Source organism: Lagenorhynchus albirostris, chromosome 9 (genome assembly GCF_949774975.1).
Source record: "Lagenorhynchus albirostris chromosome 9, mLagAlb1.1, whole genome shotgun sequence".
Taxonomy (NCBI): Eukaryota; Metazoa; Chordata; class Mammalia; order Artiodactyla; family Delphinidae; genus Lagenorhynchus; species Lagenorhynchus albirostris.
Genome location: NC_083103.1, coordinates 100,564,811 through 100,577,947, shown reverse-complemented (window position 1 = coordinate 100,577,947; position 13,137 = coordinate 100,564,811). Strand labels below are relative to the sequence as shown.

At 42.2% G+C, this 13,137-nt stretch overlaps 1 protein-coding gene across 1 annotated transcript; it reads right to left on the bottom strand.

Annotated features, from left to right (window-relative positions):
* Positions 1 to 3,506: 3,506 nt before the first annotated feature.
* Positions 3,507 to 8,813, bottom strand: LOC132525452 (protein PIP-1-like). Its single transcript, XM_060158006.1, has 3 exons — positions 8,750 to 8,813; positions 4,397 to 4,510; positions 3,507 to 3,631 (listed from the first exon to the last, which is right to left on the bottom strand). Exons 1-3 carry the CDS (start codon positions 8,811 to 8,813, stop codon positions 3,507 to 3,509), a joined length of 303 nt encoding a protein of 100 aa, XP_060013989.1.
* Between the last annotated feature and the right edge of the window lie 4,324 nt (positions 8,814 to 13,137).

Sequence of the window (13,137 nt, the reverse complement as noted above, 5' to 3'; positions counted from 1 at the left end):
ATTCTCTTGCCCTATGTCTTGCTGGGTTCTCACTCATAAGCGTGTTGACAAAGAGAAGATGAAGGAGACATTGGAAGCAATGAAGCCATGTTTTAGGAAGAAAAGAGAAGTCATCAGTGAAATGCAAATCAAAACTACCTTGGAACCTCCATACATCATAGGAATATAAAATGGTGTAGCCACTTTGGATAACACTTTGGCAGTTCTTTTAACTTTTTTTAGAAAGTTAAACAATGAATTACCATATGACATAGCAATTTCATACCCAGGTATTGGTGAAATAAAAATACTTTTAAGGCAGAACAAGAAAATCTTTAAACATAAGATTCTGTCTCTATCCATTTGGGCCACTACCCCTCTTTACTGTGCATTGTGCATCCACATTATACATTAGCCAGATCTCCTTAGAAGACACAGGAATACCTGCTTGACCGAAAACAGCAATTTTCTCCTGGCATCAGCAAGGTAACTCCTTAGGAGATAACATTCCTTTCTCAATCCTGTAAGGGGTCACGATGACCCACTACTTGCCTTGTAAGTGCAGATCTGGACTATGTAAACTATCCATATGTTACTTTGATATATAATCTGTTGTCTCAAAAACGTATATAACTGTGCTTTGACCTCTAATGGGTGGAACAGTTCTCGGAGATTTCTGAAAGAGTGTTTCCTGGGTTATAATCCTCAGGTTGGGTTGAATAAAATTCCCCATTTCTTTCTTGGATTGACTATCAATTAATTTTTTCATTGACAGTATATACCTAAGAGAATTAAAAACAAGCTGACACAAAAATTCACACACAGGTGTTCATAGTAGCATAATCCATGCTAGGCAAAACGTGGAAAAAACCCAAATGTGTGTTAACTGCTGGCTGGATAAACAAAGTATGGTCTATCCATACAATGGAATACTATTCAGCAATAACAAGAAATGATATACTGATACATACTTGTCTACTTAAAGAAAAATGTACAACATAAGAGTTGTGAGTTTATGTTTTATTTAGCGACTTACTGAGGACTATAGCCTGGGTGACATCCTCTCAGTAACTCTGAGGAAATTACACAAAAGATGCAGAGGAGAAGCCAGTTTATATGATTTTTGGCTAAGGAATATGTGTCTCCAAGCATACATCTTGGTGAAAGATTACTGCTAGGCACAAAGAACACATATCTCAAGTTAACGATTTTAGTGTTTTTCCTATGTATGGGAAGGTACAAGAATCTGGTGTCATTAAAATTCTTCCTGAGATATATAACTATCTAAGGGGCCTGCTTGTCCACAGCACAGGGTGCTCCATCTGTTATCATCTTAATTTCCTCTCAGAGTGCACTGTCGGTCAGCAGTGCAGTGGGTTACAACTTAACTCTTGAGGAACCAGGTGGTGAGCAGTTCTCTCTGTTCTTCTTTGTTTACATGCCACAACATGAGGGAACATTGGAAATGAACAAACAATTAAATAGAAACGGACAAATGCTTTCAAATGTCAGCTGTGCCTTCATCTTTGGGTTTTCTGCATCCTCAAAAAACAAAAACAAAAAAACCCTTTAAAAAACCTCTTTCAAAGGTTGGAAAATTCAAGAGAAGAATGGTATTTTATAACATATGAAAACTATATGAAATTCAAATTTTAGTGTCCATGAGCAAAATTTTGTTAGAACACAGCCACGCTCATTTATTCACCTATTTTCTGTGGCTGCTTTTTGCTACAAATGACAGAGTTGAATAGTTACAAGAGACTGTATCGTTCACAAAGCCTAAAATGTTTACTCTCTGGTCCTTACAGAGAATGTTTGTCTATTCTTGCTCCAATAAGTAACTTTTGGATTGGAGAGAGTATTGTGAACTTTGGAGACAGATCGTCTGGGTGGAAATCTACTGCCACAGTTTTGGGAACCTATTATACCTCTCTAGGCTTTAGTTCCCTCATCTATAATATGGGAATAATAATAGTACCTCCCTCACAGAGCTGTGAGAGTTAAAAGATATAATGCATACAAGAGTACTGCTTTTGATACCTGCAACTTACGATTATCATTGTTGTCTTATTATTGGCTGCATCACGGAAAGATACAAATGCTCAGAGCAGACACAATCATAAGGACTGGATACATTTTAGTGACATTCAACATCTTTGCACCTTTGAAATGTACCTTTGGGTGAAATATTTAAACATCAAGCATTGGTGGATGAAAAATGGGTACTTAGTGTGCCAGAATAAGATCACATACGCACTCTGCTTCTCGTTCTAACGATAATTCCACCACTCAGAATTATCTTCAGTCTTCTGTCTTTGCAGATGGACTTTCTCTGGTTCTCCATCACATGGATGAAGATGGGCACCCCATAGCAGCTGAGTTTCATAGTACAGTTCTAATCACATTCAAAGAATTCGGTTCTAAAATCCAATAACAAATTTGCCAGGAAAGAGAATTTTATTGACTCAACTTGGGTCAAGTGTCCACCACTGATCCAGTCAACCCACACCAGAGGAAAGTCTTCTAAGGTCCACATGGTTTGCACCCTTGAGGAGATGTGTCTAAACGCACTCTCCCACCCAGCCTGTGGCATGTTTTCTGTGAATGCAAAAACAAGCTATGGTGATCCGGAGACCATTATCAGGTGATAACCAAAAAACGCAGAAGGCTGCAAGTAAGAAAAAGAGTTTATTTAGAGTTCTAAGAATTGCATTTTGGGAGGCACCGATTCGAATGGCAACTCAAATGTGCTCCAGGGGGAACAGAAAACAGCAGGGGCTTCTAAAGGCAAAAAAAGATATTCCAGAGAAGTAACGAAAGTTATCTTTACAGAACTACGATTGGTGCCGGCAGACTTTCAGTCACTTGCTCGCAGCACATTGGTTGCTAAGCTGTGGTCTCTAAGGAGTAAAGAAGGCAAGTTCCAGGTGGTCTCAGGATGGATGGGTCCAAAGTTTATGTTCGGTTTAGGGATGGACGTGTATAAGTTCCACTTCCTTAATAGCCTCCCAACTCCATCTTAAATCACTTTGACATAAGTGACTCCATTTTTTAAAAATTTTTTATTTAAGCCACTTAAGAGATTTGTGTTACAATACCTAGCCCACTCAACTAACCCATCATTGATGGACTCCCCTCACACTTCTACTGTTTTCAGCTTTCAAAGACTCTCCCTCCTCCTTCAGTTCCTGCCCCCAGAACATGCAGAATCACAAATGCAGCCTTCCACAGACGCTGCCTTCTTAAGCAGCAATCGATGTGACTGATGATTTAGGGCCTGAAAAGGGAGAAGGTAGCCTTGGACCTAGCTATGCCCATCAATCTTCACCCCAATTTGGTTTCAAAAATTATACCTGGGGCATCTCGCAATGAAGGAAAGGAAAGGGGGCCTGAAAACAGAACGAGTCTGAGGCTGCTTCTCATAGGGGACCCATATTCAGATCACAGAATCTTGGAGACTGTGGTGGTTGAAAGGGATCCTAACTTAGCTTCATCCACCACATCAGGGCAAAAGCTGGGCCCTGTCTTTAGAACTTGTTGCAGAGAGGTGAGTCATGGCAGCATCTAAATTCCACAGTAACACTGAATTTAAAGAGCTTCATAGGAACACACACGCTGCTACAACCCTGGTATCCATAGGAAATGGTGTCACCTGGAAAGGGACAGAGAACAGGGCAAGTGAGGTCCCAGAACCCAGGCTGCAGGCCCATGGGTATGGGGCCCAGCATATCCTGGTATGCAGCTCAGTAAATATTCCTGAACGAAATCACAGGATCAATGCATCAACCAACTAATCAAGAATTCAGAGGAAACAGCACAGCCCATGGAGGACTCATGCTCCTGGTAGGGAGAATGTCTGTCTCATGGGAATGAGATGCTGGAGGTAGGCCCCCCTAATGGGCTCTCCTAAAATAGCTCTGCAAGCTCTGTATATTAGAGCTCAATCCATTCCCTCCACACACGAGAGGGCAGAGAGGATGAATGGAAATTGCCCTCTCCACCCTGACCATTTCTCCCCCAGTCTATGTCCCTAGTTCCCCAAACCCCATCACAGTCAGGTCCCACTCAGAGGAATTTCAGCAGCCCAGTTCCAGTTACCCTCAGGAGCTAAACTCCCTACTTTGCTTACAGGTCACCATCCCAATTAATAGCGAGTGGCAGCCCAGTACCACAACGAGATGAAAATGTTTCACTAGGTTAAGAAAAGAAAACCAACCCCTTTTCTATGCAGTTCCTACTCCCAGGGTTCCTGAGGGGTCACTGCCCTGAGTCCTACAGGCACCCGGCCTTGTTCTTGGGGCCCAGGCTCTCATGGTGTCCCATGGAGGGTTCATACTATCCCCCCACCCTGAACACCCACTGCCAGCCCCTAACCTCTGGCAAAGGTCACCCAGGAGACTTCTCAGGCCCCACCTACCTTCGTAGACCTTCCTCAGGAAGCACTGCTGGCTGCCTTGAGTGTGGCAGAAGCTTTCCCTGTTCTCGCAAACCCCGCTGGCGTTGACTCGGTGACACTGGAAACATTCTAGAGCTGGAAAGTCAAAGCAGCATAATAAGGCTCTTCCGGTCCAGCATCCCGGCTGCTCACAAGGGAGCACACCTGTGACCCAGGTTCGCCTGGACACTGACCAGCTCCCAGTGCCTGAGGAATGTGCTGAAAGCAGGTCATTTCTCCGTGCTTGGCTTGCACCTGGGAGGAGGCGTGCGCGCCTCTAGGCACAAGGTCTGCACCTGAGCACAGAGGGCTCTGCCTGTCCTCCCAGGGATGGGCTGTGTTGCTGGAGGAATGAGGTCAAGCCCTTCACTGCAGCTCCATTGATCCCACTTGCCAACTGATTATCACCCCAACACCAAGGGGCACCATTGAAAATGTTCCATGTGAATGGCATCTGCAGGAGCAGAACAGGTGATGGTTGGAGTTGCGAAGGAGTCGGCACTGCCCACCCCTGCTCCGTCCTGGCTGCAGCTTCACAAAGCCTCCCCTCACCCTCCTTCACACAGAGCCCCACCCTCCACTCTCCCTTTCATCTGAGGAGTCGGGCTCCGAGGAGAACGCCAGGACTCAGCCTAAAAGGAGAGCTGAAGGGGACAGGTAGGGGAGAGAAAGGACGGGTGGGAGGAGGAGGATGGGAAGTAAAAGAGAAGATTGGAAGTAAGAGAGTGAGGCAACCCAGGGGGAGATTGAGGAGAGGAGGAGAGGAGGGGAGGAAGGAAGGGAGGGAGGAAGAGAGGGAGGGAGGGAGCTTCCAGACAAACACTTGCCCTGGAGCCTCCTTCTTGGGATGAGCACCCAGTGGTCCCTGCGCTCCCTGCGTTATTCACCAAACAGTGAGCACCTGACATCTGGGAGGCCCTATTCCATGTGTTGGGAATTGAGTGCTGAAGGAGCACTAAATCATGCGTTCCACTTATTTAAACAATAAACAAATAAATGGGGAAAATGACTGACAATGAAAAATAAGAAAGGTTATTTCAGGTCCTGGTGACTTGTGAAGATGATGAGATGGAGGAAACATGGAGGAGACAGCGTGGGGAGACCTTGGGGAGGCAGAAAAGCTTTCTCAAGTGTGATTTAAGCTCAACCCTGAATGATTTTTGTTTTAAAGCTGACTACTTAAACGGCTGGGAGAAGTTGGGAAACTGGTTCCAGGAGATCCACAGGCAAGTGCACGGAAGGGTTCTGAGACGGAATTAGCTTGGTCAGTTTGAGAAACAAACAGAACAGCACAGGTAAAGTGGAAAAGGGTGAGAATATTATAAAATGGGACTGAAGAGGTCGGTAGAGACCAGACCATAAGCACGTATCTGCTTAGACCCGCACTGTTGTACATGGTATCCACAGGACTTACATGGCTGTTGAGCCTGTGAAATGCGAGTAGTCCAAACAGATGGGCTGTAGGTCAATTTCAAACACTTAGCACACAAAAAAATTTTAATTGCTCATCAGTAACTTTGATGTTGATTACATGCTGAAATAATATTTTAGATGTATTGGGTTAAATAAAGTGTACTATTAAAGTTAATTTTACACATTTCTTATTTTTTTAATATGCCTACTAGAAGATTTAAAATAACATCTGTAGCTCAGCTTATATCTTATTTGGACAGGACAGTTTAGGCCATTGTAAGAACTGGGATTTTATTCAAAGTTGGAGGAAGCCATCAGAGGTTTTTCAATAGAGAATGACATTAACTGATCTATGTTTTGCAGTTTCACTATGTTTTTCTATTCACTGCAGGTGTGCAGACAATAGATTTTAAAGAAAGAGAAAGTAATAGAGGGCTAGGAAAGAGGGTGGAAACTGGAAGGAAGCCACAAGTCAACCGAATCCGTGCAAAATATGAGAAATTAAAGGTCAAGTATAAATGAAATATTTATGTGGGAAACGGGCTGGGAAAGCTACAGCAGAACAAATAGAAGGTCATTTCAATGTGCTTGCCACGACCTCATCATTTTTTGTGTAGTTTAAATCTGAAACTATACATTTTTTTATTTACTCACACATTTTTATCTTGCAGTAAAGCTTTTCGCCTGGAATGAACTTTGAAAAGTACACACTCAATAGAAAACTGAGCACTCAATTCCTCTTCCTCTAAACTTAATGATGACTGTATAACTTGAACAGCCTGTCTGTCAATATTTACCATTGCCCCTGGGCCTGTGCTGTCCCTGATCCCATGAAAACCTCCTAAAGATACAAATCTGCTTAAGAATTTCAGTGGCTCTTTTGAAAGTTAGTAGTTATTTGAAGAAGACTGTGCCCTAGGATGATTTCATTTGTGCAGCTGCAACAGAGGCCTCACGTATCACTGACTGAAGCAGGTGTAATTCCCATTGTCCTCCCTGTAGCCCTCAGCCTTCACCTCCACATGCTTGTGACTGCAACACTTGTGACTCTGACGGGGGGGGGGGGCTGTAGGACACACTCGCTGTGCATACAGGGCAGCTGGAACAGTGGAGAGCAGATGCCTCTGGGAGCGTCCCTCTCCCAAGAACAGATGGGGAATCGGTGGGTGACTACTCCAAGTTTCTCACCCATGAGTTGGATCCGCTACACTGTCCTCCAGAATTTCCAGCAGGATGGATTCCATTTGCCCACCATGGTGTCCAGCTTATTAACTTCATTGCATATTCTGTCTTACTTCCCCACGCCTCTCCTGGTATTTCCTGGGATCACCTTCCAGACAAATGATTTTTACTCCTATCAGCTTCAGAGGGAAGCACAAGCCAGGATGATGGATTTTCATTTAGATCAAATGTGTGTTCTTCTAAATTAATTTTTTATATTTTTTTATTCTGAGTCTTCTTGTGCTTTTACAAAACAAACAAAACATTGACTATTAACAGACTGATTCCGTTTGCTGAAGAAGGACATTGGAAACAAATGATGCCTGTTAATGCCAATGATTATTCCAGTTTTCAATCAATCATGGAATCAAATAAAAGCTATGAAAGTATATTCTGTAGAAGGTGAAACACCTGACTTTTTGTGAATGCTATAATAAATTTAATTTAGAAGTCCACATAGAACATAAAATCATTTCTTTTTACTGTGAAAGAATAAATACAAATGCTGGTAGAATATAATATTGCAGCAAAAAAAAAAAAAGTTTTTACTTAATTGAGACCCAGAGAGCAAAAAATGCCCTGATAGTTGGTTTTGATTCACACATAATTCTGAATTGTGTCCTGTGTCCAAACCAGATAGTATATGAATATAAATAAATATATATGTAAATACTTTATATATTTTAATGTTATATATTATAATGTTAAAATATATAATATATATAACATATAGAATATGTTATATTATGAATTATATGTATGAAAAAATATATTTTATATATTATATATGTATGTGCACATACACACCCACAGATAAAATAACTGAACTGTAAAAGTTTTGTGATGTGGAATAAAAAAGTCTTTAGCAAAATTTCTCCCTGCTCCTTGTCATCAAGCAGATCTGAAAATGGTTTAGCTTCTCAGGAACTACATTGTGATTCAATCTAAGTGTGCTACAACAGTAATGAACATTTTGTAAAAGGTCCTGCAAATATCAGTTGCATTTTGGTCAGGTAGTAGATTTTGACTCCATTTTTTTATGTTTCACAGCTGGCAGCCTTGAAGTCTCTCCCCTGTGCCCCACATCTGGGCCTCAGGAGCTCCCTCCTTTACCACTGGTGGGAGTTTCAAACCACACAAGCCCCTACCTGAATGCAGGAACCCTTGCCCTGTCTGTCCCCCTCACCACCATAGAAATTTGAGTCTCCTTTCTCTGTTCCCTCAAGCCATCTTAAGACACCTGGCAGTAAGCCCTGCTCTCCCGAGAAAGCCTCATTAGGTAAGTAATAAACCTTTTCATACTCTCCTGGTGCATATGTGACATCATCAGTCTTGACATCTGATCCAAGTTTGGGTGAGGGTCCATCCTGTTTCTACAGTATAACCCCAACAGTCTGAAATCTTAAAGTAGTCAACAAATGGAGTACCCAAGTATTTCAGCTTTCAAAAATGTTTAACCAGTTGAAGTTATGAAAAACAGACTTTCAAGCAAAAAGATATTGAAATGTATTCCTACGAAAGCAGAATGCCCCAGATTAAATTGTAAAATGTATATGGTCGTCTTATCTGTTGGACATTCTAATGTCAAGGCAAGCAGACAAAGAGTCAAAGAGAGAGGCAGTGCCTGGAAACATAACCTGCCACTCACCCAGGTTCTCCTCAGTCCCCATTGCCCTCCTACATGCTCCCCAGAGGGCTCACCTTGCAGGAATCTCAGCAGTGAGGACAGGACCACCACCAGCAGCAGCAGGAGGCACTTACCCATCTCTGGATTTGGCCCCAGCACCAAAGATTTACAGAAGGCAGGACAGAACCACAGGCCTTGAGAGCCTCTGAGATACGGCTTTATAATTCCAGGCTGGGAGGAGCAGCCAATGGCAGCCCAGGCAAAGGGCTGTACTTCCACAGACAAAGAGCAAACAGGGTCCCTGAAGGAACTGGGGCCCTGCATTCCTTTCAGCATTATTGGCCCTGCTCACCTCCACTGGCCCTACTGAGGGAGCCAAGTTATGTAAGAAGAGCTGGCTATTTTGTGTCTCCATTTCACAATTGTAAAATGGAAGACTAGAGTCTGACTTACACTGCCTAAGGACTTGGGAATTCAATTGAGTTAGTGATGTTTTATAATCTAAGAGATTTGCCATATTGAAAGGAACTACTGAGGTATGGTGTGAACAAAAATACTCCTATTAAGGATACTCTCTTATTAAAATAAGCCTAGGGAAATAAACACATGCTTAGACTTTGTAAAGTGCAGGCTGGACACAAATAGATTTTGGTGGTAGTGTTACCAACCAAGGTTCCTGGCCTCCTTAATCAAAAGAAATTGATCAGAGGCCAGACAAGAAATTCAGGCAAGGCTTTATTGGGGCCCCTGCTGCAGCAGGGGAAAGTGAGAACTAGCAACAGTTTCCCTTATTCACTCGCTCACTCAGAGGAGGTGAGCTGGTTCCTTACATGGGGTGAGGTAGGGGTGGGTCCAGGGGTCAGGCTGGAGGGGTGGCTTAGGTGGTCTGCCCACCCCTTTGGTGGTGTTGTGTGCAGGGGGCATACGTAGGACCCTGCTTTTGCTCCCGGCTCTTCAGAGGTGGCAGTTGTGCTTTTGGTCTCTTTGTATCTTGTTGTCCATAATCTGCCCCAACTGCACATGCACACAGTTATTTCTAGTCCCTTATAGTTTCTTTGTATTTTGTTGCTGGAGGAGACATTTGTCCAGGTGCAAGCACTGCAGCAAAGGGTCCTAGGTCCCAGGTCCCAGCCTATCTCAGTATTATTGTCTCCTTTCTTGGAAATGAAGCACATCTGCATTTGTTTTTTCACGTTTTGGCAAACAGGAGCAAAATGGAGTATTTCTCCATTTCTCCATCTTCAAGATCTATACTACAAGCAACCCAGAGTTCTTGTTGTCAGTTTTTCATCTCACTATTCCTTTTTAAATAAAATTTTCTTTTCTATTCTGGATGCTAGATTAGAGCCAGTGGAGAACTCTCTTTCCAGAATGGTGTCAGGAGGAGATCTGCAGACCCATTCCCACCCCATCCAATGAAACAACTATAACTGGCAAAAGCTATTTTTAAAACAATCATTTTAAATCTCTGGAAAATGTCCTAAGGGCATACAGCAAATCAAGAAACTTTTTTTTTCAAGAAAATGTACTAAATCTCAGTAGGAACAGTGAGAATCTGTGGCATCTGAACCATAACTTGCACAGGTCTTCATGAAAGAAATTCCACTCTAGGAAGGTATGGCCAAGAAAATGGGGCATTCTTTACCCCAGCTCCCAGTGGAGGGACATGGCATCTCACTGGGAGGGTCAGACCACTAGCATTCCTCAAGCATCGTAGTTCCAAGTTGCAGAAGCTAAATTCCTGCAAGTATGGCCAAGACAAGTGTGTCCCTTCCTCCACCAACCATGCTCCCCACCAGAAAGCAGAGCCTCTAACACAGGTGTGGCAATCTGATAATATTGGGTCCCAATTGCCCTCAGCTATGGCAGAGGTTCCATTTTAGGAGAGGCAAGACAAGAAGACCAAAGGCTACTCCCCCTGCGCAGTACCTTGCTTGGAAAGCAGGGGTGTAGATCTTGGCTAAGTAGGTCTCTGCCCCTCCACAAACTCTGGGCTTAGAGATTTTGCCAAGAGAGAGGGGCAGTCCATAGGAGCTTAAGAATCTGAAGTTCTCCCCAGAAAAACAAACTTTATTCTAAACAGAGTGTGCGGACATTCAAGAATAAGGGCATCCTCAAAAACAATGGAGATTTTGGTGGTAAGTAATTAAAGAAGAGACTCTTATCTCCCTGCAAGCAACAGTTAAACTGTAGGTTAGCTAGTTTACCAGAGAGAACCAGAGAAAGAAACAGCTAAGAAAAATCCTACTGGGAGCAGAACAAATATGAAAGACTGGCCTGAAAAGTGACCTTTATAAAAGGGATCTGAAATTAATTGGATCAGACAATGAAGCTTTTCATGTCCTAAGTCATTGTTAATAGAGCCATCAGCCAGTTAGTCATGGAGCCCACAGCTTGGTGTGACACAAATAGAGGCAGACAATTTCACAGAGAATCAGGGAAAGAGATGGTCCCAAAGAGCCCTGGTAGGCCACTCTCATCCCAGGATGACTGTGACCGTGCACCAGCCTGTGCCCTCTGAGGGGTGACATCAAAGCTGTCACACTGCAGGGAAAATAGATTTCACTAAAATAGTCCAGCCAAGTCGCTAAACAAATAAACAGGAAAATGACGACAACAACAACAACAACAAGCCCGGGGAGGTAAGGTGAAAGAGCAGGAATCAATATCCAGAGTTACTACAATAATTTACCTAAAGTGTTCAGTTTTCAACCCAAAATTATGAGACATGCAAAGAAACAGGAAAGTATGACCCATACACATAAAAAAAAACACAAAAAACAGGCAATAAAAACTGCCTTTGATGGGGGGGTGTCAGAGGAGTGGATGCGGAGATGGTCAAATTTTTATTATAAGATGTCTAAGTTCTGGAGATCTAATGTGTAGCATGGTGACTATACTTAATAAAACTGTATTGTATATTTGAAACTTGCTAAGAGAGTAGATCTTAAGTGTTCTTACACACACACACACACACACATACACACACACACAAGGATAACTTGTAAGATAGATGTGTTAATTAGCTTGATTGTGGTAATCATTTCACAATGTATACATATATAAAATCATCATGTTGTAACTTTTAAATATACATAATTTTTATTATCAATTATACCTCAGTAAAGCTGGGGTAGGGGGTTTCAACCGAAAAAAATTCACACACCCTAAAAGTTGAGAGTTATGTTTTATTCGGCAGAAATTTTTAGGACTTTAAGCCCAGGAGGCAACTGCTCTGAGGAGGTGTGGGGGGAGCCAGGATATATAGGAGTTTTGCAAGAAGGGCAGGTAGTCTGAACGTCAAAAGATTATTGTTAATTAAAGAAAACCAGATATTGCAAATTAAGGAATTTAGCACTTTTCTGTAAATGGGAAGATGCAAGAGTCTGGGCTCACTGAAATCATTCCTTTGATATGCACCTCATCTATCTGAGGCCAGTATCCTGTGTTTTCACATCCTGAGTTTCCACAGGGCTCACCATGGGGAGTGGCTGCAGTCTGATGGCTGCTAGATGGCAGGCATTCTTCTCCTTCCTGAGTTCCCTCAGTGCTCACCAGCTCACCAATGGTGGCTGCAATCTCTGATGACTGTGACATCCTTTGTTTACTGATGTGGCAGGAAATATAACATTTCTCAGGGGAAAGAAACTTTCCATGAGACATCCTAGATGTCACATTTAACAAATATAAAATCATATGTTTGGTTCTATTCCTCTGAGGAACCTTGATTGATACATCATCCAGAAAGTTCAACAAATTCTTAGCAGGATGAACACAAGAGATTTACACCTAGGCATATCATAGTAAAAATGTTAAAAGGCAAAAAAATTCTTGTAAACAGCATGAAAACAAATGACTCATGACATACAAGGGATTCCCTCAATAAGGTTAAAAGCTGACTTCTCTTTAGAAATAGTGGGGGCCAGAGAAGATGGGATGACAAATTTAAACTGCTGAAAGAAAAAACAAAACTGTCAACCAAGAATCCTACATTCACAAAATTCATCTTTCAAAAATGAAGGTGAAATACAGACATTCCCAGATGGACAGCCAGTGCAGAGGGTAGGGGGTGGGAGGGTGGTAATCAGCATCCCATCCTCTGGGTTTTTCTCCAGACTAAGAGAGAGATTTCTACTGAATAATATATACTATATATAAAATGCATCCCAATGAAAGATGCTGAAAGAAAAAAAAAAGCAGGTTTTTTTTGTCTCATACATATATTAGAAATGATTTTTAATGTGTTGTTGGGAAATGTTCCCTGATTCCTTACTGCTTCTATAAAAGATCCAGACATGTACATGTATACAGTTGGGAGCTGGGCATGTGTACAGTTTAAAGATAAAAAATGTTTGCTCTCACTCTCCTAGAAACATTTCACTTTTCATGAACCATAAGAATTAGATCTCTAATTACTTGTTTACTTAATTGCTCTGATTCAGGAGAATAATAAGCAACAATC

Coding starts and splice junctions, on each gene's coding strand:
- LOC132525452 (XM_060158006.1), bottom strand. CDS start 8,813: ATGGGTAAGTGCCTCCTGCTGCTGCTGGTGGTGGTCCTGTCCTCACTG. Junction 4,511..8,749: donor ACTGCTGAGATTCCTGCAAG/GTGAGCCCTCTG, acceptor TTGACTTTCCAG/CTCTAGAATGTTTCCAGTGT. Junction 3,632..4,396: donor CCTGAGGAAGGTCTACGAAG/GTAGGTGGGGCC, acceptor GTCCCTTTCCAG/GTGACACCATTTCCTATGGA.